Source organism: Aulonocara sp. 'chitande type north' Nkhata Bay, linkage group LG12, assembly GCF_057382095.1.
Source record: "Aulonocara sp. 'chitande type north' Nkhata Bay isolate Kocher_YH1m ecotype deep benthic linkage group LG12, A_spYH_male_GT1.1, whole genome shotgun sequence".
Lineage (NCBI taxonomy): Eukaryota > Metazoa > Chordata > Actinopteri > Cichliformes > Cichlidae > Aulonocara > Aulonocara sp. 'chitande type north' Nkhata Bay.
Window position 1 is genome coordinate 21,976,288 of NC_141355.1, and position 27,983 is coordinate 22,004,270.

The 27,983-nt window shown below is 42.0% G+C and overlaps 1 protein-coding gene across 1 annotated transcript; it reads left to right on the forward strand.

Moving 5' to 3' along the window:
* The first annotated feature begins 1,333 nt into the window (after nucleotides 1–1,333).
* On the forward strand, nucleotides 1,334–27,979 carry gas2l1 (growth arrest-specific 2 like 1). Its single transcript, XM_086314331.1, has 5 exons — nucleotides 1,334–2,556; nucleotides 12,382–12,489; nucleotides 20,369–20,465; nucleotides 21,163–21,466; nucleotides 23,272–27,979. Exons 1-5 carry the CDS (start codon nucleotides 1,855–1,857, stop codon nucleotides 25,349–25,351), a joined length of 3,291 nt encoding a protein of 1,096 aa, XP_086170457.1. The 5' UTR covers nucleotides 1,334–1,854; the 3' UTR covers nucleotides 25,352–27,979.
* The last annotated feature ends 4 nt before the right edge of the window (nucleotides 27,980–27,983 follow it).

Below are 27,983 nucleotides of genomic sequence, written 5' to 3' on the forward strand. Positions count from 1 at the left end.
AACACTTAGTCTGAGCCTGTAGGATTTGTAACTTTTTCAAAATGTGTGCTTTAAATTTTGCCTTTAAAAAAAAAAAAATCTGCTTCTATAGTAAAAGATAAAAGTCGAGCCTTTTGCACCAAAGTTTTATCCCAGTTCCAGCTCTTATGTTTAACTGGAAAGCCTTTAGTATTTAACAACAACCAAAACAATATGTAATGTGCATTACTACTCTGGGCTTAAATAGTTTGAGGTCACATGGGGATGATAAGAAGAGAACTCAAACACACTTTAGGCAGCTTTTTCCAGAGTTAATGCAACACTTAACCTAATTCAAAAGTGCCTCCTAAAAGTTCTCCACTGCCCTGCCCTGTAATCATCTACAGTAAAACCCCCACAGTGTTTCTTTCGTGCACAGAGTAAATCATGTGCTCTTTTATTGACTGCTTTGTATTTCACTCAGCTGCATGTTTGACTAGACTGATCACTCTTTTGTTATTCACCACTCTTCTCCTGTTTGACTACTTTGATTTGGGCTGTGCCTAAACAAATTGTAACCACACACTCATTGCAAAACTACAAAGCTTACAAAGCTGGCACAGGTTGACTACTTCAGGGTCATCATGAGTTGTAAGCATATATATCTTGACTGTGCAGTCAGAAGGGTCCAATATGAACGCTTTATTTGCCTTTTGGGTGATTTGATAAAGAGACAAAGATTTCATTATTGAGAGATGATGATGATGGTATTTCTGAAGATTTCCATTTTTGTCAGCGGTAAAAGTAGTTTACCGCTGACAAAAGATACTGCATAGCCAAAGTACACTGGAAAATCTATTGTAAAGTTATCTAAGTATGATCATTAATATAAACAGTATTAAAAAATAAAGCACCAATTCATAAAAGGTGCACATAGCCCTTCACGATTTCTGCACTACTTATACTACTAATGCTTATGCTATGCCAAGATTTTTAATATAAAGTCCTATTTATTTATTTATTTATTACTGTTACAGCTTTTTCATTTTATTTTTTTATCATGGATAATTAATAGTTCCAGTAATAATTGGTTTGTAAAAGAAAAACATATTTTTTTCTGCCACTTCAATAATGAGACTTATATTTGCATTATTTTATCTTACTGGTTGGTTTAATTTGATTAAAAAACAAACAAACAAACATTTTATTATTATTCATATTGAAGTTATTCCATAAAGGCCGTGAAGCAGACGAGCAGAAGTCGAGAGTGGCGTGGAAATAAACCGACAGAGTAGCCTACTTAGACTACACCACTGATTTCCTTTACTGTTAAACAGCACTGAGGGAAACAGGGGGTTAAGTTTTCCTCTCTTCCGTTTATCCCTCATAATGGGATGTGCCACCGAGTCGCTGTGCTGGTCTGAGCCACAGCAGGTCAACATATTCAGCGCAAGAGGCGGCGCATCATGGGCCGAGCCTGTTCGCAGTGAAATGAGTCGAGGACTGCGCGCTGCGGAGTGCGTTTCATTTCACTCTGCTCCGGCTGACCGCCTCGCACACTGATATGGCGACACGTGGGTTTCTGTGGGCGCGAGGACCCACCGGCCACAGTCTGGATTAACTGGTGGTCTCGCGCGGGACTTGGCGATGCGTTCGTTAAAGGAAACAAATTCCGCAGATATCCGGAAAACGCATCCATGCGCCACGGCCGCTCCGCATCCCGATGTGCTCGTGACGATACAAAGCCTGGCTTCAAGGAGCTTTCATGGCACGTCGGCGTGGGTGCGTTCACGCGGTTGTTTTGCTCTTCTTTGCGCGTGAGGCTTCGGAGCGCAGCTGTGCAATGAGACTATCGGGAATTATCAAGTAGACTTAATTGATACATAATCCGACAATATGGCTGATCAGAGCAACATCCAATCCGCCGCATCCAAGAGTATCCGGCCCTTTAAATCCAGCGAGGAATACCTGTATGCCATGAAGGAGGATCTGGCTGAATGGCTTAACACCCTGTATGATCTGGATATCACTGCGGACACCTTTATGGAAGGACTGGCGACGGGCTGTGTCCTCTGTCGGCACGCCAACAACGTGAACCGCGCCGCGCACGAGTTTCAGCTGGAGTATCCCGAAGCTGCACAGGCAATGAAGCTGCCATCTAAAGATGTCGGCTTCCAGTTTCGCAATGTTGTCCCCGGCTCGTTTGTAGCGCGGGACAACGTGTCCAACTTCATCACCTGGTGCAGGCAGGAGCTCTGGATCAAAGACGTCCTCATGTTCGAGACCAACGACTTGGTGGAGAAATGCAACGAGAAGAATTTCGTTCTGTGTCTCCTTGAGGTGGCGCGACGTGGGTCCAAGTTCGGTATGCTGGCCCCCATGCTGATCCAGCTGGAGGAAGAGATCGAAGAGGAGATCCGGGACCAGGAGAGCCTGCGGATCGATGAAGGGGAGCCAGCTAAGCAGAGCTCGCCCAGCAGGTGTTTCAGCCGGAAGGAAAGCAGTAAGAGTGTGGAGGATGAAGAGGAGCCAGATCCAGAGCCCTTCATCTGGCAGCAGAAGAGAGTTTTATGTGACATGCGAAATCTGGATGAACTGGTGAGTTTAACAAATGAAAACCCAAAATGTGTCATAACTGCTTTATGAGGAAGGTTAAGTGCAGCCTAATGATCCCTCTGCTCAATTCCCACGCTGTTCAGTCTTAAGTGTGGAAGTGGATTTGCAGGAAAGCTTTATTCCTATTACCGGTATAAATGTATAATAGAGGTTTTCCATCACGTGGCCTCGGTCTACAGCAAATATCAACCGGTCTGTTTTGACTGGTGCTAAAACAGCGTCTAACAGCTCACAGAAGACCCATTTTCTCCCACAGTAAAACACAAAAATGTGCCAAAAGTGAAATACTTGCTCTGAAAGTACCATGTCAGTGATATAAAGAACACAGGAGCCTGATAGATCACCTGTGGGGGGGTGCGTGCAAACATCTGGGTTTGTTTTAAGACGTGCTGTTAAATTCCTTCAATTCTGGAGGGCCTGTGTGCCTTGCCCTCTCCTACAGGAAAGCGTTGAAAAGTCACAGGTCAAATCGGCTGCATTCTTCTGGAAATACCGGTCCTGCATCTCAAGAAATTCCCTGAGACTTAGTATTACTTCTTTCTTTCATTTAGCTTGACATCAACACAATATCACAAGCTTCCTGATTATGTGGCATTTCTGTATCTGCTCAATCAAGATGCCGGGAATGTCCCTCTGGGCAGTTTTGCTTCTGAAACACTCTCTCTTCTCTGCAGTCAAACCATTAACTCTTGTCATTCATTGTGCTGAACTGGTTGACCTTTGACAGAGCATGCTGCACATGAACATGTGATGGAGGCAAAGATCTTACCAGCGCAAAGCTAATGAGCACAGCCCAGCACAACGCACGCTTGTTAGGTTGTGAGTAGGGGGTAGCTGTAATATTGTCATGTTGATGTCTGTCTTTGACACCAAAAATGTGAGGGACACCAGAGAGGGAGGAGGGGAGACAGTCAGCAGCCACACTCATGCAGAGCCATTTTTAGTGTGTGACCTCCAAAGAACAAGAGAGCACGTGGAGGAAGATGTGCGCTGTCCTTATCCCTCGCTCATATGACTGAGGGTTATACAAGCGAGCTACATTTTTGGGAGAGAATCATCACAGGAAAGTTACAGATGCTCATCCCCATTTTTCCGTTTTGCCGTGTTTTACACTGACAGCATCCCTCGGCTGTGATCGAGACACAGATTTGACTGTTTTTGACTGGTTTAGGGATGGAATTATCTGTTATCATCTGTGTGATGAATAAACTCTCCATCCTCTTAAAAAAATTGATCAGGGCACTTAGACCACAGGCTGCAACATTAAAATAGTACACTATCATCAAGCATGTTGTATATTGTCTGCTGAGTTGTATCTAGTAACACATCCTGTCTAATTACATCAGCTGTTGGTGGCAGACTATGTGTAATATATATTTCCACTGAATACCTCTTTATTTCCTGCACTCTGACACAGGGTCTTTACCAGGAAATAAAACCCACATTATCATCTACATAGTTTGATCAATATCTGCTACCCAGTTCTAGCTGCAAGGCTCAAGACCTCTTCTCCCTCTATAAGCACAGTCACAAGTTTATCCACCAGGATACTTTTGTATTTACAAGAGATGAATCTAAATTCACATTGACTTAATTTTGTTTCTACATTACAAATAAATAAATACATAATTTATCAACCTCTCCACAAACCGCTTTCCTATGCATACCCAGTAGCATTATTGATAAAATATCATCAATTAATTATCAGCCTCTTATGTCATGAAAGATCCTGGTAATGTGAGCGTTCAGCGTCCATTTAGCTTCTATGTATTCTTATAGAAAATATTATTAATGTGAGGTAGTGGAAGGAGCTAATACCCACGCACAATCACTGATTAAAGTCAGGATATCATCTTTTCATGTTTACCCGTAATACTTTCAATTAAAAGCAGGAAATTGGAGCTGCGCTTTATATCTATGAAGAAATGTTTATTGTAAGGCAGCTTCACATGAGACTGGGATACAGGATATTTATTTATTGTTCAATTATGAAAGAATAGATCACACTTTCATATAAAGTCTCTGAGCTAAGAAACAGAGAAATACCCTGCCACAGTACCACACAGTGTTGGTGTGGATGACTCTCTGTGTCTGTGATGGAGCACGTCTCTCGCCCAGTATCAGTTGGCATAGGCTCAAATTATACGGTCCTGTGGGATAAGCAGTTAAGAAAAAGTATGCATGTATGGATGTTCTTCAACACATTGTTTAGTGGTTAGTCAATCAACTTAATCCTATTACTGAGACAAAGCAAGTGTGGTGGTAATAGGATTACATGTCGTTATTCTAATTAGTTAAAGTATACAGACAGGCCACGATAACTCAAACTACAGCTCCCTCTGTGGCTCTTCAGCAATCACAGAAGTGTCACAGAAGTTGTAATTTGTCCCTGACTACTTGGCTTATGCAAGAATAAAGTGACTCAGTAAACAAATGACTCGCAGTGCAGACAGTTGATGTGTCACATCAACTACATGCTCTATACAATAGGCATAAGCTGTTGACATTCCTGGTTTCAACACACCCTCTCCAACAGAGTCTGCCACTAATCTGTCAATGTTAAGGTTCCGGCTGATGCTCCAGTGCTCCACTTTGATGTTGGGGAAGTAACTGACTAAGACTTCTGAGTGCAATAAATGTTCCTCCTCTCAGTCCCAAAGATGTTCAGACAGCAGCTGGCTCACACAGATGAGCTGAATATACCCACACGTACTGTTTATCCTTTGCATTAGGGGCTTTTCTGTCCTATCATCATCATACAGGGATTATGAAAAAGACATTGATTGGCTGAGGCAAAAAAACCCCCCAAAACACACATTGTACCCTCACAGATATCATTTAGTCTCTTTTCCAGGTCTCTGTGCTTTTTTCTTATTTATTTTATTTAATGTTTTTTTTTAACCAGGTAGTCTCTTGAGATTAACATTTCCTTTTTCAGGAGAGACCTGGTCAAGTAGGCACACCATCACAGCGTTACAACTTAAACATCGAAAATTACATAAAAGAAGATAAAACAAGTCAGAGTCAAAACAATACAAATTCAAGGTCCAGGTTCTGAGTAGCAGTTACACACTTCAGCTACAGAAGTCTTTATGAGAGCTCTGAATTCTTCCAGGGAGACGAAAGCATTCGGCTTTAATGCGCTCTGACCAAGATGCAAAATAGCCAAGTAGAGCACCACAAATCATAGCAGCTGTTTGAAGATGTTGAGGGTTTACACAGATATAAAAGGAAGCTGTACATAAAAATATAACAGTGAAGTTGTCTCTTTAAAACTAGCGAAGGCCAAGAAACCAGATTATAAAGTACACAGCGACAACAAATTTGATATGACACTTAAAAAAAGCTGCGAGTCTAGACAATGAAACGTAAGCAGCGTGCAGATGCCACCATAATCAACGACATTTAAGAATGTCACCTGTAGAAGTTTTTTTTTGCCAACTGATAAATTAAAATTGTCCAGATTTCAATAATAAAAACCCAATCTAACCTTCTACTTTTCACAAAGTGCCCAATATGCACTTTAAAGGAAAGTCTGTCATCCAACCAAATGCCTAAATATTTATAGGATGACAGTCTTTCAGTAAAATCTCCTCCTAGGTGTTTTTCATACGCGAGTATTTGCATGTCTGAATAGTAAAATATGCTTGTTGTAGCTATACAAACTGCAATCTGTTGATTCCAAATCATTACAAATTATGGATGCTAACATGCATTGTTTACGCTACCTAAGCAGTTGCACATTGATTGAGCTTAGAAACAAAAGATTTTTTCCATTCACTCCACATCTTTGCTTCTTTTTGCTTACTCATATAAACTGGTTCATTTCTTTTCACACCCCGGGTTTCAACATTCAGTCTTCGTTCAGTTTTTACACTGAGCCCTCGCAACCCATCCCCCCACATCTGTCCCTACTGGAGATGATGAAGCAAAGAGTGGATCCGTATGTCTCATTGGGTGCATGGAAGGAGGAAATGAATAGCTACTGTTGGCAGTGAGGTAATCAAAGGCTGACATCTTGATCTTTGGATGGAAACATCAGCAGGGCAAAGGGGGAGGGTGATAAAGACATAACGTGTGTGTTATGACTACATGCATGGACACTGCTCCGTTAACCATATGGTCTCATTCGTGCATTCGCGGTATACAAGGGGGGGGGGGGGGCATGATAGAAAATGTGCCTAGAGTGACTTCACTGTACACTCCGTTAAACCTGACTAGAATGGATGTGGCTCTGGGAGGGAGAGCTACAGTAGAGAGGGTGAAATGGAAAAGTAGGTCATGCTTTGCATCGGGTCACACTCAGATGCTTTGCCGAGAGAGCGAAACACCCTTCACTCTTTCTCCTTTCTTTGCTGAGTGGACTTTGCTTTTAAAGGGGTGCGCTGTTATCAGAGGTTATTTGGCACAGTAATACTTGCCGCCATCTCGTTTCTCATCGCTATTTTCCAGACAGCCCGGTGCACATGGAACAGCTGAGTCCTCAGTTTTGCATAATGCCCACTTTATGTCTTTATTGTTGTACTTGATGCTATCAGCTGATCGTTTGCATGTTTATCGCTTAACTGGGTGTCCGTCTGATCTGCCTCTTTCTGTCTGTATGAACAGTGATTCGCTGGTTATTTTCTGCACCCGCCTGCAGCCTCTACAAGCTGGTCTCAGGTGGGGATTAAACATAAATTCCTCTAACCTTGCCTGCCACAAGGAGAGCGCTGAGTGTTGTTGATCTTCATCGAGACAAACCAGCAAATCAGCCCAACCTTGGCCGGATAATTCATTTTCATGCACTGAATGATGATATTGCTCTTTGACTGGAGCAGCTGAATAATGGTGTTATTGCTCTTAGATCACATGATGCCCATCAGACTCTTATATTGCTTCAGCCTAAGTGGGTGCTTGTCATGTGGCCAAAAAAAAGGCATTGATTTACAGAGCACGATTTCCTTAAAGCAGTAAATGATAGCTATCCTGTAGCAGGTATGATTACACTTTCACCTCTGGGCAAACATACAGTACAGTATAAAACAGCAAAAAACATCTACTGAGATCTTAGGAGCTCACCAATTAAAACATTATATGTTAAGCACATATTTCCAGTTCTGTTTCATAAAGATTAACAAACAAATCCACCATGTTTATGAGGTGGAAATGCTTTTAACCAGGGCACTAAGCTAAGCCAACTAGCTGCTGCCTATAGTTTTGCATGCTTACTTTCCCACTTTGTTCCAGAGTTGTTGTTTTAATGCTGCTTTTGACAGAATACAGTACTGTATGAAACTTTAATGTTGTGCTACCAGGAAGCCAAACTTCTAACACTGACCTATAAATAGTTAAAGCATAAAAACTTAAATGATGAACCAGTGTTGTGTCTACACATAACAGACAACTTAGCAAAGAACTAAGAACTTTGAAATGGTATCTTTAGACACGTTGATACTGGCACGCTAAAGTACCGTATGCCAATCTGATTTAAGTCCGGACTTTGACTACGATGCACCACCACACTGCCACGACCGTGTTTGACTGTTAGTATGAAGTTCTTTTTAAACAGATGTTTTAAACCAAATTTAAGGAAACACAAACCTTCTAAAAAAACCTTTGGTCTTGTCAGTCTACAGAATATTTTTTGTGGGGATTACTTTTTCACACAGGGCCTGACAGGTTATGATAACCTTTTCCCCTCAATAAATGAAATTGTTCTAAAAATATCATTTATCTTTGTCTAATTGTAAAATGAAACACAGAAATCTGACAAATACGCAAGGAAATAAGAAATCGTGGCACTGCAGGTCAGAGATAAAAAACACTCCTAATTGTAGGCGAGCTTATCAGCAATCAGACCTCAGTGGTGCTGCACTTCCAGTCCCATCCCCTAAGTTCCTCCCCGGATGCAAGTGTCCACTCTGCGGTACCGCCCTGCGTCATTATCAGTTATTTTCCACAAGGAAGATAAGTGATATACAACTCAAGACTGAGAAATAAATAAACAAACACATCAGTAAACGAGTAAGTTAAAAACATAGTAAATACTAGACAATAAACAAAGAAATTAGTAGAAGAGCAAGACTGTTTTTGTGAGCCTGAGATGGAACGAAAATTACATGTAGATTTATGATATTTTCCAACATAATAGTGCTTCTAATGGTAACAGATGTAACGGAGGAGCAGTAGAAAATACAAATGTTTCTGAGTGGGTTTAAAGGTTTTGCTAGAATGTGTTGCATTTATTTACCCTCACGGCAAAACGGTATTAAAGCCTGTGTGTGTATATGCACTTTCCCTCAACAGCACAGCAGACTGCTGCCTTCAGAATGATTGTAAATGTGTTTATTCCTTTTCTCCTCCCCATGTAAGGGCATTAGGTGACCTATCTGACCCCAGGGCACTCATCCAACTGTTTTTCCATTTCTTCTCTCTGCTGGTTAGGCTAGGCTCTTACTCCAGGAGACTAACTGTGTCTGAACACTCTTTTAGTTCATTCCCCTGGGCTACAGGTCCAACATAATTAGAAAACATAATTATCATTCATTTAGCCATTCATCACCTCCCTCCACCCCCGTGTTGTTTTAACGAGATCGTTTGTGCGAAAGCTGTTCCCAGTTTATGAGAAAGCGTGGTTGTCCACGGACAAGTCATTTATACAGGCTGTCGGGGCAGCGGTTTAATAGGTGGATAAGGTTTGAAGCGCTTGCTTATGGGTGGTGAAGCAATAACCCTTCAAGTTCCAAAAAATCTCCCTTACACAGCAGGAGCCTCTTGTGGCCTAGTTTTCTTGTCTCTTATCTGACGGCATGCTTGTTTCATCCCGGGAAGCTTCCAGGCTTCGGGGCATGCAGATAAGCTAAGAGAAGAGTCTTGTTCTGTCATTTGGAAACATCACCTCGGAGCGACATGCTCTTTTATTAACGCTTTTGTATCACCGAGGGCTCAAAAGTCGAAATCTAGAAACGCCCTGTAGAAAGAAATTCCTGGGAAGTGAGTTGTAATGTTCACTTTTTATTGTTGGAATTTAGCAATGAGTATCCGTCCCTTTATACTCATAAAAGGGACCACTTACAGGAGCCAGCACACCTATGTTTGGTGAAATGTGTGGCCATACGTGGGTGTTGACTCATGAAGGGAGCAGACCATTATTCAAATGGATCTGAGAGTACATCTGAATAAAACCCTGAGCCACAAAACCAGAAAGAAAAAAAATCAAACCTGGTGTTTGTGTGTTTGCATAACAACCACTGGCTTCAAACCATACAGCAACAAATAGTAGAAAAAAACTGGAAACCCTGGACATTCCTTTGTGATGATGACATTTTGTTCAGATGCAAAGTCAAGTCTCAGCGTTGCACACTTGTCTTTATTTGAAATCAGCACAGAATATGCACAGAAAACAAAACCGAGACATCTTTAACTCCTCCGCTCCCATTTCCTCTGTTCATCCTTTTCTATGAGTTGGCCTTGCAGTGTTTGCAGGTCAGGAAGGAAAGGACTGAGGACACTGTTGACTCATACTGCGCAGATAGGACAAGATCTGTGCTGTGGGATTGTTAAAAAGAACACGTGATCTTAATGTTAAATTCCTCAGAGAAACAAATACAGCTTTTCAGTTCAAAGGAAGCATCACAAAACCTTCTTGAAAATATTCTTTTTTGTCTTCTTGCAAAACCATCTCTGCATTCCTATCTTAAGATAGATGCAGGAGATTTCCAGTATTGGGGCATGCTGTGAATTGTTCCCTCATCTTCCTTTTTTTTCTCTCTCTTCCTTCTCAAACATCTGCAGCTCTCGCTGGAAGCGTCTCTCGTGAGACCAGCAGGCATCCATAATTTCTCCCCCAATTCTTCCCCAGTGTTCCAGCTCCACTTCCGCATGTTTCCCGCGTGACCCCATCTCTCGCCTCCCCTTTCATCTCACCCCCACCCCCCACCATATGCAATGCATGCCTGTGTCCGTGCGTGTTTTAGTTTCAGTTTATCTGTCATTGTTGACACAGCGAAGACATGGGAAGTGCAAGTATTTCACAGCAAAGAATCCACTGACTAAATACTTTAAATGCAAGGGCTGCTCTTTGAATGGGTTACTATTAAAAAACACTTCAAATGTACATCCTGCTCAGTGCTCAATGTGACACGTTAAGAGGAAAACCTAATCTGAACAGGACCAAGGGAGAGAGACTTTACTATGGCTGCGGTGAAAAAAAAAGAAGGGAAACTGTATGGTCAGAAAGGGAAGGATAATGCTATGTGTGCGTCTGTTGCCATAGCAGTCTTTCCATTAACACACAGACTAGGGTTTTTCCAGATAGGCCTAGTCCACCTACTGACAGAATGAAAGAGTGGGTGACTGGGCGGACAAAAAGAGAAGCAGCAAGCAGCTGTAGAAATGTAAGCAAAACCAAAAAAAAAAGAAGATAAATATAGGTCTGGTCAGGCAGTGCACGGGCTAAAAATAGAGGCTGATCTACAACAAAGCAGACGAGAGAAGTAAGAAGAAGTAAAGGAGCCTCGATACAAACAGGTGAGAGGCAGAACAGAGGCGCAGGTGAGATGTGAGGCTTAGCTCTGAGGCCTCCCTCTTTAATTAGCACGGGATAGAAGAAGGGTGCTATTTCAAGAAAATAACAAGGTGACACCTTAATCCTCTGAATACACCATACCGGTTATGCGGTAGGTAGAGCGAGCACACACACACATACACAAACAAGCAATATCCCTTGAGCCCTGCGGATAGCATGAAAGGTGCAGTAAACAGCTAAAGCGGAGAAGCTACAATCAGGTATTTGATCAGATTAATATCTACATGCATCCCTCCCCTTGTTTTTACACCTATGAAGCAGTTATTCATCCTTCATCCTGCTTCTGTGCTCTCCTCGGTCCACTTTGCAGCTTTACTTTCTCTCCCTGCTGCGCGACAAGTGCGCACACGCCTTTGTCTGACGGAGACGCCAAGAAAAACATCAAAGTTGTCCAATCCAGCAAGAGCGGCAGGCCTGCGCAACAAAGCGAGCGATCTCACTCCACCCTGCAGTTGTGTCTGACTCTGCTTGCCTAATAAGCACCCGTAACCACAGCAAGGGCACCGGCTCTGACTCTCTCGATTCAAACCCCATCTGGCAGCACCGGCCTGCTGACATCATCGCCACTAGTCTGGTTTCCGTGCTCTTTTCTTCCCTCTAGTTGATGATGTCACAGAGACAAACACGGTCATGTAAAAAGCCAAGAGAGCCAGAAAGGGAGAGTATTAATTTGCACATCCAGTGTGTATTTTGTGTTTGTGTTTTTCTTGGTTTTTTTGTGACATTTAGCGGTGAACTTAATGACCAAATGTTCTGAAAAGACGAGGTGAGAAAAGGCTTTTATTGTGGTGGGACAGAGGGGCGCGGTGCTTGATCACCCAGTGGGGGGATTGGAGAGAATATTTTGGCAGGAAGATGACACACACACACTCCAACACACTCGTCTACTTAGGAAGACTGCTCATTTCTCATAACGTAAAACAGAGGCTTTGTGCTTTTGACACATAACACTCACATTCAGCAGCGCGTTGGTCATTGTTGCAAGTTTGTGACTAATCATGATGTCATGTTGGTAAAAACAGGAAAGGATCATTATCAGCTTCCTCTTAGGTATCAAACATCATGTGTGGCTCATCTGAATGTTAAAAATGCTTTGTTTTTGCTGCTGTAGCTCACCTGGCCTGGGTTTGATCGTGCCCCCGCAGTCGCTCCCTGGTGTCCTGTTGAATAAATGTTAAAGTGCCCAAAGAATAAATAATCCAAAATCTAAAAAAATCCTTTGTTTTTGTCCTTTACAGGTTCGGGAGATTTTGGGGCAGTGTTCCTGTCCAGCTCAGTTTCCTATGATCAAGGTGTCAGAGGGGAAGTACAAAGTGGGGGACTCCAGCGCACTGATCTTTATCAGAGTAAGTCATCGCCAAGATAAACCCTAGCATCATCAGATATTTGTCACTGTGATACACATCTTTGTATGCTTTCATTTTACTTATTGTTGTGTAAGAATACCCACATTACTAGTTTTGTCATGAGAATGTAAAAAATGTTGAGAGGGCACTTTTGAAAGTCAAAAACATCACAAGTACTCAAACCTAATGACTTACTACTCCTTTTACCTTTATGTTAATTTAATGTTTGTTAGACAGTTGTTCATTTGAATGCCATTTTATTAAAAACACACTTAGGCAAACAAAAACTACTGTGATCAACCAAGTTTTACATAATTGTGCACAGATCCTGTCCTACAAAGGATTGCCCTCAACATTTCTGCTCTTCCCAGGAGCTTATCTCAGAATTCTGGGGTCTGTACATAAGCAGCCTCTGTGGGCCCCCTTCCTGTCCCCATCCATCCTTTCCTATCTCTTTGTTTTGCTTTTTTTAAACACATAAATAAGCCGACGACTGTCCACAACAGTTTGGGTAGCCATTGATCCTGTCGTTTCTTAGCATGCTGTATTCATCTTCTTGCTCACTGATGCATAGATATAAGAATGGAGTTTATAGGACTGATATTAACTACTTAACCTGCTTACAGCACAGTCCTGTTTTGAACCTTAGAGATCAGACCAGATCACCACATCACACCAGAAAAACTGTAAATAGTATAATTACCTTAATAATCCTTAATTATTATTAAGGATTAATACCTTAATTATTATTATTAAAAATAATGATGAAAATTTCAATGAGCATCCAAACTTTATTTGTGCTCACATTCAGCAGCCAACTATAACACTATAATTACAGTAGCTTAGCTAAGTAGGCCTAACATAAGTATGTAAGAATCCATTAGATTAAATTAGGTTTATGATATGTGCAGTGACATGACATATAATAGCTGGAGATGCCATATATTGCAGTCTAATGGTCATTTGGACATGTAGGCCACTGGCTGATTTAGTAATGTTTGAAAACATTCAGAAAGGTGTACACAGGTATGTTGGTGTTTAGCAAAAGCTAAGTAAATGCCTCCATCGGCATACGAGTGAATCTGATTTAATATCTGTCTCCTAATATTTCTGGAACCATCACTTTGTTGTCACGTTGTCAGATGTGAAAACTTCAGAAATCAGTTTCAGAAATCAGATGACTGATTTAAGTTTTATTACCAAATTACTAAAAATAAATAAATAAAAATAAAGCATGAGCAGTTATGCACCTGGATTAGGACGATTTCTTTTAAGGTTTTCAGAGCCAGGTATGTGGCATGTGTAGTTCGACAAAAACCTGCATTGAAATTTCAGCATTTTGTTATAGAAATGGTCTGATTCAGGTTTGTGGTGTAAAGAATGAAAAACTCCGTGAAGGGAATAATATGCAGCAGTTAAATGGGTTAAGGGTTGGAGTTTCTCCTGGGATGTTTGGATTTCTCTGTGAAACGAAATGTCAGCGCCTACATGTCTGTGCCCCTGCTAGTGGGAGGAGCTTATAACATAGGGGTAAGCTGCAGGGAAGAATAGTATATATTCATATTTGTTTCAGCTGACAACGACCACATACTATAGAGATGTGGGACAAATTAAAAGAAAAACCTGAACCCTGGACCTCTAACATTCGGAGAGCTCTGTTCTGCTGGGGAGGGCAAGACAGCAACGTCATCAAAAGACATAACGAGGGCGCAAACTTTTGGAAGAATGGTGCTGCTCCTGTTTCTCCTGTGCTATAGATTTGGAGAAATAATGCAAGTGATGCATTGAAGCTGTTCATGTAGCATGCATGTGATGGTCCAACATCTTACTAAGTCACCTGTTGGCTTTTCCTTTATTTTGTCACATGTGCGTGTATATTTGGCACATAGCACAGCGGGCATACAGCAATTACATGGAGCCATATGGTAGCACCATATGGGATCATTTGTTGGTTCATGAAGAGCAAGATAATATCCCAGCAGAAATCCCTCAGCTGTTTGGCTGAATTAAACTGGAACAGTACTATGATTTCTCTCTCTCTCTCTCTCTCTTGAGTGTTTATGAACTGCCTTCATCTGGCCCACTCCCAGGATTGTACTTTTTCCATCCAGACACAAATAGAGGTTTAGGTCACTTCCTGAGTTTTCCTTATCTTGGCTGTAGCCTGTTTCTCTTGGACTGTTGGTCTCGTTTTCAGTTCAAAAGCTGCCACTAAACCCACACCAGGCCTCAGAGGACAGTGCAGGAAGGTCGTCTGATACCAAAGATTGATTTGGTGTCACTTACCTAACATGTACCACAGCCTGATAATGGACTCTTTGAACGGCTTTCCGGGTTTGCTGTAGGCGTGCCTGACTGCTCTAATGCCAGTATTTATTTTTTTTCACTTTTAGAACCACCACTTGGCCCACACTAGGAGATGTAATGTAAAATATATGATTACATTTTTGGTAAAATTATCTTTGTTTAAGAAATTGAGAATTTTTTTTATACATATTGAGTTATAGATAAAAAAAAAAAACAGCTTTCAAATGTGTTGTGTGTAATGTGTCCTTAATTTAGAGACTGTGAGGTTTGTAGTTGCTTTCCCACATACAGGTTAGGCCAGTCCTACACCAAAAGGAAAAATCAATGCAGATCCAGGACTACAAAACTGAGCTGTTGTGTTTAAAAATGGGTTGACTCGTCAGTGTTTTACAAGGCTCTTCTCAGTGTTGTAATTGTGCTCTGTGGGCATTCTCCTTGGCCTAGAAAAAAAGCCAACACCGTCAATTTATATAATGAAATGTGACACATGTTTGAAAAACAAATTGTGTGATGTACGTTAGTCATTGTGACAGCCAGGAGTAACACACCGATCGCACACTCAGAAACACCCACATACAGCTACACCTCACTCATCCGGTTTACACATTCAACATTCAACAACATCCATAAAACGGCTCCAGCTCTCAGTTTGACAGGACAGTTACGGAGAAGACAAACGGAGGGCAGCTTTATGGAAGACAAGACGGCACCAGTCCATTCCTGGAACAAGGGGGAATGAGGCGTGGTTGTACCATGGGGGTGTTTCTGGGTTTATTTACATGTCTGCAGCAATCAGAGCTCCCTGGCTGCTACAATAAGCAAGCTTCCATTTCCAGATATGTGGACTCAGCATCAATAATCAATTTTCCAGCATTTTTGTTTGAAGATTTAAATTTTTATATAGCATTTTTCAAAAATATCATTTCCAACCTTTTTCAATCCCTGCAGCTCTGGTAGATATGAAGGATAAATGGGTTCTTTAGTCTTCATGTGAAGACACAAAAAACACTTTGTGATTACATTCAGCTAACCATAACCATCAGTTGTGGGTAGGACACTCTCCTTTCTACCATTTCTGCATAGCTGTTGGCCTAGTATTGAAACCATTCATCCACGTGTCACTGGGAAAAGGACCCAAGTCCAGGACATGGAAGCAAAAAGCATTTATTCACTGACAAAGAATCTGAAAATCTGTGAGGTCCAAAAAGGTAATCCAAAACAGGTGCACCAGAAGGAATGCTATGGAGAAGTCATGGAGTACATACAAATGCAGTGTTACAGATTAATCAGCCACGGTTTTACCCTCTGCTTCTGAATCTCCAACATTAACATTTTGTCATTAGTTGCGTGGGTCAGTATACACATATATGCAATTAATTAGTGGTTATAAAGGAGGAAACTGCCATTAGAGGCTATTACTAATACACTGTCAGATTATAAATGTGAGTTTAATGGCATTTTAACACAGGAATCTATAGACATTATTTGACTGGTGATAAGACACGGATGCAAAACAAGCAGACACAGGTGACAGTAATGAGATCGAGGCAAAAACATGAAGTGAGAGCTGAACGAGACAAATGAGAAAACTAACATTCAGATTAAAAAAGGAAATAACCAAAAGATAGAAGTAACAATGAAATACGATGAGTAGCACTAAACGTGATGGCAGACACATGCAGAAGGCTCGGGAAGAAACGAATAAAAACTAAAGAATGGCAGTTTTATTTATATTGTGCATTTCATTACAAGCAAATTAAATATGCTTAACACAAAAGAACCCAAGTGTAGGCCTGTGTAGTTAACAAGATTTTTAGTCTGTTTTTAACTGTATACACAGATGTAACTGATCTCAGGTCAGCAGTCAGCTTGTTCCGAAAACCATAACCTCGGTAAACAGAAGCACCGTCGCTACACTTACGTTTAATTCTAGGAAGAGTTAAAAGATCTGCCCCTGATCACCTGAGAGGTCTGACTGACTAATGAATGACAGGGAGCGTGACATGAGCACTTTCAGTAACTGCTGACGTTTATTATGTCTGAGTACGGTTTATCCTTTATGTTATTTAAAAATAATTCAAATATTTATCTGTGCTTTTATCTAATAATATCATCGGTGCACTTTTTTGATTTCTGCCTTCTGCTCATCCGTTAGTTAAGTCGCTTTTAAAAAAAAATGTTGTCAGATTGCTAAAATTGTAATTTTCAAATGTAATTTGAGGGTTTTTCGGATTAGTTGAGCTGTAATAGCACCCGATGTCTACTGCATGAGTATTCCCTGGAGTATCCCTGGGTTAAGTCATTGATGTAGTCTAACCTTTTTATTCAACTCTTTCAAAAAACTTATAGTGGGATATAAAATTGAATCACCATGTTGAAGTTATTAAATTCATGCTTCTGAAAACCTTTATTGATTTTTAGCTTGTTTGAAATAATTAATAATTCATGGGATGAAAACTGAAATTTTATCCTCAAAATCAGGGATGTCAAACTTAAGGCCTGGGGGCCAGAATCAACCCGGTAAAGAGTCCAATCTGGCCCACTGGATGGCTTTGTAAAATGCAAAGCAGGACAAACTTAACTTATAGATTTCTGTAACTTTAAACATTTAGGTCTTACAATATATGGCTGAAGAGTCTTGCCAGTTTCATTTCTGTAGACTGACAGAAAGGGGAGATCAAAGTGGAGTGTAGTAAATGTAGCAAATTCGATGTGAAATGAGTTTGACATCCTTGCTCGACATGCTTTTATTAGCCACTGAGAACAGTTAAAAAAAGTCACTGTCGTCTCAAAATATTAGACCTCCCCCTCCTCAAAATAGATAAAAATACACACAGTAACCTTCCCCTTTATTGACTCCGCATAATTCGAATGCAGTCCTTGAGATGGTGTGTGACGTGTTTTATAAGCAGTTTAATCAGCATAAGCATGTGTTCGCCTGTTGCAGCAGCCATTTAAAGTAACATTTAAATTTGAGAATGGGCTTTGTGTGTTCATGAGTGTGCTTTGAGCCTTTTACTTGTCAGATTGGCTGTGTGCATGCTGCTCCGCCTTCCCCCTGACGCCTATCTGGGGATGACAGAGATTACACATATGCTCAAGCAGCTACAAGTGCACCCAACACGCTTCCCTTATTCTTCTGATGGGAGGAAACGGGCAGTCGCCTTAAAAGCCAACAGACCCCTATTCAGCTGGCGAGGCTGTAAGAAGAATCTCGGGCTGAAAACAGGGAATGAAGTCCTAAAAGCGAGTGAGCAAGCCAGCCGTATGAACACGGGGGGCTCAATAAAGCATCTTTGTCCTTGAGGGAGGTTGCTCCCTAGTGGGAGGCGATACATTCACAACAGATGAAATGAAGCATGAGCTCAATTTTTTAAGTCACCAGCATGATTTAAGAAGACGCTGGTTTATCACGCCCCCGCAATGATGACAAGAAGTCTCTGTTCACTGTTGCCATAGAAACAGGGATTGGGTCTCTCTACTGGTGATACCCCTCCGTTGGTTGGGAAATCTGGCAGCTGAGCGCTCTTTTAAAGTGGAACATGGTCCCTAAACATCTATTCAGCCTCAGTTGACTCCTCAGCAGTTCTGCGGCATTCCTTTTTAAAGGGGAAATGCGTAATAACCTTACTGAATATGGAAACGAGACAAAGAGAAGTGAAATGAAAAGAACTATGTGATGCTGTAGTTTGTGCATTTGCGTAAAATGTGTAATCTCTGTAATCATGTTTCAGCATCTCACATGATAAAATGGGGATTATCCTAAACACACAGTACCTTTCTCTTGTTAGGAGACGACAGTGAAGTTGCTTTGTGCAGAGCCTGTAAATTAATACAGCACAAATAGCATTTTTAGACCCCTAGTAATTTTCTTTGTAGTCATTATACTGCAGTACAAATTGAAATTTATCGTATGAGGCTTTTAATATCTGGTGCCATCATGAGAGCTTGTGCAGTTTTCAAAGTAAAATCAGCAAGATGCTTTTATTGGGATGTTTTTTATAAAAGACAGAAAGTTTCTCATCTCAGAATAGGAGGTAATGTACAGTAAAGAAAATTATTACTTCGAGTTATTGCAGCTAAAGGTCGCTCTACAAGCTGTTGAACCATGGGAAGTAGTTAGTTTTACACAGGAATGCGTGGAGTCCCATAAAAACTTTGTTCACATGACTGTATCAGTTTAACAAACAAGAATGTATTATGCTTAAGAAAATGACACCCAGTTTTAAAAGTTGGTAAAAAAAAGGGGGATAAAAGTTTCACTGTTCAAAAAAATGTATATAAAGAAAGGAACAAGAAAGAGAAAAAGGGAGAGAATATATAGCAGAGATATTATTGTAAATTAAAAACAAGTCAAAATTTTCTTCTGCAGAATTTCCAGGAACAGTCTGTCCCTCGCTTTTTTCAACCTTCTACCTTTTTGATCTTTTTTTTTGTAACTGTTAATACTGCAGTGATGAATATGATGATATATTAAGAACATTGCGCAACCCTGCTTTTCACTGCTGGCTCGCGATGGCCTCGCAGCATCACAGAAAGCATAAACCTGTTACTGACATAAGGCCAAAGCATTGGAGAATAAGCAGTTTATGCTTCCACGTCTGATAGAGATAAGCAGATCAGCTGTTTTTACGGATTTGATGTAGTAGCGGAGCAAGGCCAATGAAATGACTTGTAGTGGATTGGCGGGGATTGTGCTGGGGAGAAGGTGGCGTCAGACTTCGTCGCACATGTCTGTGCCCTCTCTCTGACCAGGGACACGGAGATGCGATGCTGTGCAACGTGTGATTTGGTGGAAATAAACTCTGTGCCGGCTTGCACAGATTCGCCATTATGACTTTGCCCTCTGTGGCCTCAAAGACAGGGTTACAGCCTTCAAAACATGTGGCTGGCAGACTGTGTTACACAACACAAGGTAGGGGGATGCATCCACGGGGCTGTCACATCAAGCTAGCAGTGTTGCTTCGGTGAAGGCAGCTTCTGCCTGGAGGGAGTGAGACTGATCCTATGGAAGTGTGCACCTCATAGAGGGGAGGAAGGGACATATCCACCAACCCCCTCTGTGTTATGGCTCTCCTGGCCCCCTCTTCTCATTGCCCCTCTCCCTGATAACTGAAGTCTCAGCAGAGGGGGACAGCAGGGGTGAGTTATTTCCATGCAAATTCACCCTGCTACCCCCTGAAAACACGGGGAAGACAGCTGAGAGGCATGAGCGAGAAGTGGCCAGAGCACACTTCGAGCTCTTTGTTATGCTACCGTACTTTGTTTAATTGTGGGTTGGCATAGTAATGAATACCCCTCATAATGGCAGCAGCTGGGGGTGATGCTGGAGAAAGAGGAGTTGTGGGGAAAGGAGAGATGGGGACACATGCAGGGGCACATCTAGAGGTTATGTAATACTAAGGGCCAGCCAGGCAGCCTTCAGCAAGCTGCCCTGTTTGTGGAATATGTTTACTCGTGTGTGTGTTGGCGCAGTTTACTCAAAGGTTTAGCAATTTTTTAATGTATGAATATGCATGTCCATGTTTTTTCTCTATTGACGTCTCTTTTTTTTCCTATTTTTCCGCTACAGGTCCTTCGTACCCATGTGATGGTGCGTGTCGGAGGGGGCTGGGACACATTAGAGCACTATTTGGACAAGCATGACCCGTGCCGTTGTGCTGCTTTCGGTGAGGTCATTTCCTATTCTCCACTAGCCCCTTAGAAAACACATTTATTGTCATGGCTCGGGTTACATAAATCATGATACATTACAGATTATGATTCACATCTGATTTGCTGTGTTCCGACTACGGCAGACATTGTGGATCATTGAAAAACTGTATTTGTCATTCAAGCCCTGCGGATATAAAACCATGATATAAGAAATTCTAAATTTCGTCTTTGCATCTATCAGATTTTTACTGTTTGACTTATTTTTTGAATAGTTATGTCACCCATCAACAGTCAGTCTGTGTCATACCGAACCTCGAGGCTCTGACTTTTTAATAACTCGTCTGCTACATGATCCAACAACACATCTGTACAGCAACTTTGAACTTTTTTGCTACTTTAATTAGGACACGTTCATGCCTAAAACTCTGAGAGAGTATACATCCTGATCTAAAGTAAGAGGCCATGCTGAAGATAATAGAGTTATAAGCTGTTCTAAGTGTTTTACATGACAAATCATTGTCTGATTGGCTAGTTCGACTAGTGAGTCCATCTTTGTGGGCAGCAGCTGCTGTAATTTATCTGCTAATAAAGAGCTAGATGCCACAGTAGTGTATTTCTTGACCACTTGATGTCTTTTATCCTTGTACAGGCTGTCTGCCAATGTTGGTTAGAAGTCTTTCCAAACCACTTGTTGACAATCTGTCTCCACAGCCCACCGCTACCATCAGGCTAAAGCTAGTGGCCAAGGTCAGGGAGCCCAGAGCAAGTCCTCGAGCGCCCACTCCTCCCGCTCCACCAGCCCGGGTCCACACTGGCGAAATGATGGCATCGCACCCTATAAACCTTCTGACAGGCGGTCCCTGGAGCCCCACTCTGCTCAGTGTGCCTCGTCATCTTCCTCTGCACGACCAGGCCGACCTCAGAACTCTTTAGAGCTCGACTCTGGCGCAGCACGTAGTCTTCTCCCAAAGCCGCCAAGAGATCGCTCAGAGCCCCGCCACTTTAATCCTCTCAGGTGAGTGCGTGTGTGTGTCTACCCAAGTGTGCAGGCAAGTGTGTGGGTAAGTGTGATACGATGATAAGAAATGAATCTGCTATGGGTAGCCTGGGAGAAATACTCATTTTTGTGACCTGTGATTTTGTGTCTGTTGACAGGCACACACACACACAGACACACACACATGCACACACAAAGAGTGGCATACACACAACAAATACACCAGAAAGCCCCAGATTAGAGCAGAGCAGATTTCTCTAATCTCAGGTGACATTGCCCTGATAAATCTGTAACACACAACCACCCTACAGCACCTCCTTGTGGCTGCAAGGTAGAGATTATAATGTTTAATCAGCTCTCTTAAGGACTTGTCAATTCCCTTTCATTTTACTAATTCGATTTCTAATCATCTATCATGGATTCGATACTGAGGGAACTGTTGCTTCAGCTTTTTTTTTCTTTTTTTTTTACATATAAAGGCAAACAGATGATCCGTAAAGTCAGTGTCAAATATAACCACAAACTTCTGAAGCGCCCTATCAGAGAAAGGGTGGTAATACTGAGATCTTTATCAATGGCGTTTATTATATGGATATAGAGACAATAGATAAAATAAAGTCTTCTAAGTCTTCTAAGTCTAAAATCCATGAAGCTGGAAAAATGTTCCACATACCTCTGAATATGTCAGAGTGTGTGGGTGCCTTTGTTTAACATAATTACGATCTGAATGGTGGTTTACTTTGGCTCTAAGCCAATATCCAGCTCATTTCTGTTATGAGCGATAGCTCAGACCAGACGTCAAGGCAGCAGCTCATTTCAATTAACTCTGTGTGTGTGGAGAGTCCACTTTCAAAGATAAAGACTAATCTGACAACTATCCCTCGACAACTGGTCAGCTAAGTGGAGAAGTAGGTCAACAGGTGGGCTCCATGCAGATAAATTAGTAAGCCTGAATAAATACAAATATAGTTTCTGAAGGATAACCACAAAAGTCAAGCATGACGCCCAAAAGTCTCTCTAAATCAGTAATTAAAAGTCATCACAAAGGAACACAGTGGGCTGTTGTGCTGAAATGGTCTTATAGGCTTTTTAAGTTGTAATAAATAATGTGTCTGCTTTCTTTTCATGCTGCTTTTATTTTTTAAGTGAAAATTCAAGTTATGCTCAGTAAAACATGCAAATACACTTTATTAATATTATTTAAGAAACAGACTGAGTGCTGTATAGAAAATGTAAGAATGCCTGAAATCTTCCATCAAACAAATATCAAAGCCTTTGCTAGGTCTTTAAATAACCAGCAGTATGCTGTTGATCAATACTCATGGGATCTATTTAAGTTTCTCCTTCCCGTAATGTGAACTTTGAGCTGATTAAACAGTTAAACCCGATGGTCCTGCTGGTGCGTGACAGTGGAGTGTGTTCTGGTCAGGAAAGCGCAGTGGTGTGTGTTGGGCTAGAAAAACTATGAGACCTCTAATCCTGCCCCCACTTGTTCTCATCTTTGCTGTAATCCCTCTGGCTGTCACTGCCCACTGTTCCAAGAAACACATGAGCCTGAGGTCGGACACGCTGTCTGTGTGCACCAACGGCAGGTTGGAAATACTCAAAAATCCCTGCATATTACACATTATAGGTCACATGCTGGTACAAAGGAATATGGTGACTCCGAAAATCTGGGGGTGTCTTGGGGGTTGTATACTACCACAGGCGTGTAGACTGTACCGCCTGTGGATATGAACACAAACTCAATAAGAAAATATTACTTTTATAGATGTGGTAGGTATTATAAATATAAATGAATCTGTTTCTTGCTTATGTTCCAGGAACAAGGAGACGATTACACCACTAACAAGACGTCTGTCTGGTGACAGTGACTCCTCTACGGCCTCCTCTAAGGGAGGAGGAGGAGGAGGCGGGGGGCGCCAGTCTCTTGGGGGTGCTTCACGGCGCTCGGGTGAAGAAGTAGTACTGCTTGTCAATCGTAAAGAGGGGAAACATATGATCGAGAGGCCTGTAGCCGGAAGTCAGAGCCCATCCCTGCGTCCCTCACTCCCTCGTGCACGCAGCCAGTCACGGGAACGCTCTGCACTCACACCGATACTCAAACCCAACCCACCTCAAGATTCCTCTGAAGGAGTACGGCTGCCTCGAACAGAAAGGGGCCGCTCTCTTGGAAACGAGGGCCCAAGGAGGCTTCTTGGTCCACGGTCCCACAGCCAGAGTAAGTTGACCAGCCGTACTCGGTCCAGTGATGCCAGCCCAGGACCCGCTCTCTCCTACAGAGATCCTCAGCCTCCACCTTCAGAGAGACGAGAAGATCTTCGGGCCAAACAACTGCCCCCATCCTCTCCGAGAATGGCTGCTGGGTTTTCCAAAAGGCAATCGTCCTCATGCTCTAACTCACCTATTAAAGGGGTCCAGAGTAACAATAGCAGTAGTCCCAGCAAGAAGACCATAACTACTCCTAGGCCTCCTGCCCCTCGCTCACCCTCCGTAGGAAAAGGCAGATTGTTACCACCTGTGACATCAGGGGGGCGACGTTCACCACACTCATCTCCTCGCAACTCTCATCATCATGCCGCTCGCTCCTCTCGGACCTCACAGGGCTCCCGCTCTGCTGGGAGAGGCCACCATAAGAACGCATCCGGTCTGGAATGCCAGGAACCCGAGGAGGAAGGGCTGGGCTTTGGCTTCCCGTTGCTGCCAGCGCTAGACCCCCAGAGGGAGCATGATCTTTATCGCAGCTTTGAGGCCGAGTATCTTGCCAATACACAGCAGGCTAGAGCAGTGTCTAATAAAGCTCCTGGTGGAATCACCTTGCAGCGAGCTGGGATGCATCCGGCAGCAGTACTCACTGATCTTAATGTCAATGACTCTGCCTATTCCTCTTCCAACTCATCCACCTCCTCCTTGAATGTGGGGGCCAAGATGGGAACTCTTCCTGACCTCAGGGAATCCAAGAGAACTAACCCTCGTCACTTCCCACTGGAGGACTCCTTAAATTTACTTTCTGGACACAATTTTGGGGGACCACACAACTTTAGTCAAGGAGAGCCTGAACACTGGGGGGAGTGTGGAGGGGGTCACAAGAAGCTCCCAGCTATCTCCAGCTCCATGGAAGAGAGAGAAATCACTTCTTCCTTGACTGGCCTTCAAGACACAGAGTCAGATAGTTTGATGAATGACATTTCCTCGCAACCTGCTTTTCAATGTGGGAATATGAATGGAGAACATGGATGTTCTCCTCTTGAAGGGGGGATGATAGATCAACAGGGTCCTCTTGGCTGGAGCACACAGCCTGAAGGAGATGTTCCACTGGAAAATCACCAGCCAGACTTACCTTATGACATGGAAAATGGTGACGGGAGTGTTGACCTCCCAGCCTCTGAGGATTGTCCATCATCTCTTCCCCTTCCCCTCTCTGAGGACTGCTCCTTCCAGGATTCCTCAAGTGAAAACTCTTCCATGTGCTTCAGCTTGAGCGAATCCCGCTCCGAGTCACCTCCACCAAATTTGCCCTTGACTAATGGGGACGCTGATGGAGAAATGCTGGAGGCTAAGAAAGGGCCAAAGAGAGCAAACAGGCTTGACCCAATCCCTAAGCACAAACTGGGGACCCGATTCAGGCCCCGCACTGACAACAGGCCCGAAAACGGCCCCTCGCGCATACCCACCCCCGTCAGCTACAGAGACCTGCAGGCGAACAACACTCTTTCCCCCTGCCACACCCCACCGCTGTCTCCTCAGAGCTCCCATCCTACCAGTCGCCAAGCCACATGCAAGGGCCTGCACCAGGCCTTCGCTGATATGATCCATCCTCATCCTCGTTCCTCAGCCATGGGCAACAAAGACTGCGCCTACCCTACACAGTCAGGCAGCGTGGACACTGAAGCTTGGATGTAGCACAAAACGAAACTGTGGGTAGTACACGGGAGGGGGGTTGTTGTCATGAATTTTAACTACTGTGTTTAAAAAAGAGAAAAACAAAAAAACCCAACAAGATAAAAATGGGCTACGGACAGACTGTTTTCACTGCATGTCAAACGCTCCTTTTTTTCTCCATTTAGGTTCTCCCCTGAATAACTGCAGGGCTTCACATTGCTTTTTTGCACTCAAGCCAAATTATTTATTACCAAAGGAATGGTCTTTAAGTTACTGTAATTTTTAATTTTAATGTGTGCATGGGGATGCTTTTGCCAATCTTTTTTTTTTATTTATAAGTCACTAGTGAAATTCTCACGGTTGATACACAGAAATAGAAACCGAGAGCATATGTGCTGCCATGTGCCTCACCAAGGGGGCATGGTAAAGTGCCAGGGGTTGATGTAAACACTAGTCCTTGAGTCATGCAGACTGGCTCCCTCTTGTGGTTTGCCATAGCACTTCTGCTTGCCTTATAGTGAAAATACTGGCATGATGACTGTGATGTTTTCAGTCTGTCCACATTCATATATGACTCACTATACTCACATTACAATATTCAGTAACATAGACTAAGGTACACTCATCTCTGGCTCTATGAACATTATGCGCACTACCAGTTTCTGTACAGTTGTTTCATGTTATTATTTAACAATGTCAGCTTTTCATAATAATAAGCTGTTCTAGACAAGATAGATGCTTTTTGTTTGAATGCTTAATGTCTCACCGGTTTTTAAGATTATGTTTAATGCAGTAAAATTTTAAAAAGTTTAATTTAAATGCATTGAGTGTACAACAAAAATATGAGGAGCATGGGGGAAGGTTATATTATTTTATATAGTTGTCACTGACATTTGAAATGTTGAGTTCCTCCTCTGACCAAACTGTACTCTGGAATTAAATGCTAAAGAGAATGAATGTGTAAATACATGCTGAGAGTGGGTATTTTGTAAAGACAAGGCTTGGAATATACAGTCTAATGTACATATTCACTGTATTCAGTGCTGTGCAGCCTTAGCTATGCAATACTGGTGTTGAAAATGCCTTGAAAATTCCCTTTGCCTTAAACAATTTTTCACAGGTTAATTTTTTTTTGAATGTTTTTAGCTAAACATCACTAAAATCTGTTAGGTAACACTACATTGCCATCTTTAACTGTTTCTAATAATTGGACAGTTTGGGTGTGAATGTGAAGGAGAAAAAAACATTACCAGCCAGTTTCATTTATAAGTTATACCTGAGGTGGATGTGCAAATAATGAAAACCATATATATGATGTATTTCTTCTGAATACCCTCGGTTGTTTATCGCCTATTTAACAGATGGATTTCAATAATATGCCGCAATTTATGGTGACATCTAGTGGCAAAAAAAAGAGAGAAATGTTTTATTCAGTGGTAGAAAATGTTGTCTTGATATGATACTGAAATGTCCTGGTGCTGATTAGAGCCAATAATGGTCTGGTATGACATGGTATGGTTTGATAGATGAAGACTGACTGGCTTTAACTCGAGTGTCTGCATGTGTGCAGGGGTGCATGAATAATGGATACTGTAACTGGAAACTGAGTCTACTTTGTGAAGCTCTCACACAATCGTCATCAATATGACAAGCCAGACTCCAGCTACAGAGCCTGCATTACTAGCTTTTTTGGTATTTTGCATGTGTTGAAGGGTGTAAAGTTGGAAAGCGGTTGTACTGTTTAGTGGGCTGCAGAAACCATAGAATCTCAAGAGCTTCTGAATTTGAGTGAAGGAAAAACTGATATTAATATTTGATGATTGTTTTCCACACAATGTGGAGGCAAAGAAAAGAAAATGTTGATAAAATCGTTTTTGCTGGACACTAACAGAGCATGGCCTGGGAATGGAGAGTGTGTATATCTTTATGTACATACTGTATGGGAATATGTACAGATTTGAAGTAAAGAGGGAAGTAGTGCTGGTCTAATTTATTTATTTATGAAATCAGCTTTCATGGGCTCACATGACATCTGTTTCTCAAGTTCGAGACAACAGACAGAATCAGTGGAAATGTTGTTAGTTAAAAATGAGAGTGATTTGAAGGCAAAGTGAACTTATTTATATGGTGTCCCATCTCTTAAAGATACAGTAATTTTATCATGTGTTGACTCCTCACTGCTACAAATGATTCATGATGTATCAGTATTGTTAGAGCGACATTGATTGCAATATGTAGCCGGTGGGCAGTTTAGCGTGTATAAACACATTACACATGTACTCTTAATTCTTTTTATTTTACATTTGTTTTGGCTTGTTCGAACACCGATTTGGTGTTTTAAATGTACAGGCTAACTGAGCCATGACTTCTACGATCTTAAAACGATTGATTGTCCTAATCCGCTCTTTCTGCCTACAGAGGATTTTATGAAATGTTCATAAACATTTGGATTTTGCCCCAATCAGCAAAATCCGAATGTTTGTGATCAGATGCCATTTTCACTAAAACTTTGGTTAAATGTACAGATTGCTTGACATTGTGGAATTTGTGTGTATGAAATAGCAATACTACAATGTTTCACTTTTTTTTTTCTGAATTTGAAAATGCTGTCAAATTGTTCTTGTAATAAATCTTTTGCTCTGAAGTTTATGAT

Excerpts from the sequence above, each read along its gene's own strand:
- gas2l1 (XM_086314331.1), top strand. The coding sequence starts at position 1,855 with ATGGCTGATCAGAGCAACATCCAATCCGCCGCATCCAAGAGTATCCGG. Across the intron at positions 12,490-20,368 it reads GCGCACTGATCTTTATCAGA|GTCCTTCGTACCCATGTGAT; the intron begins GTAAGTCATCGC and ends TTTCCGCTACAG. Across the intron at positions 20,466-21,162 it reads GTGCCGTTGTGCTGCTTTCG|CCCACCGCTACCATCAGGCT; the intron begins GTGAGGTCATTT and ends CTGTCTCCACAG.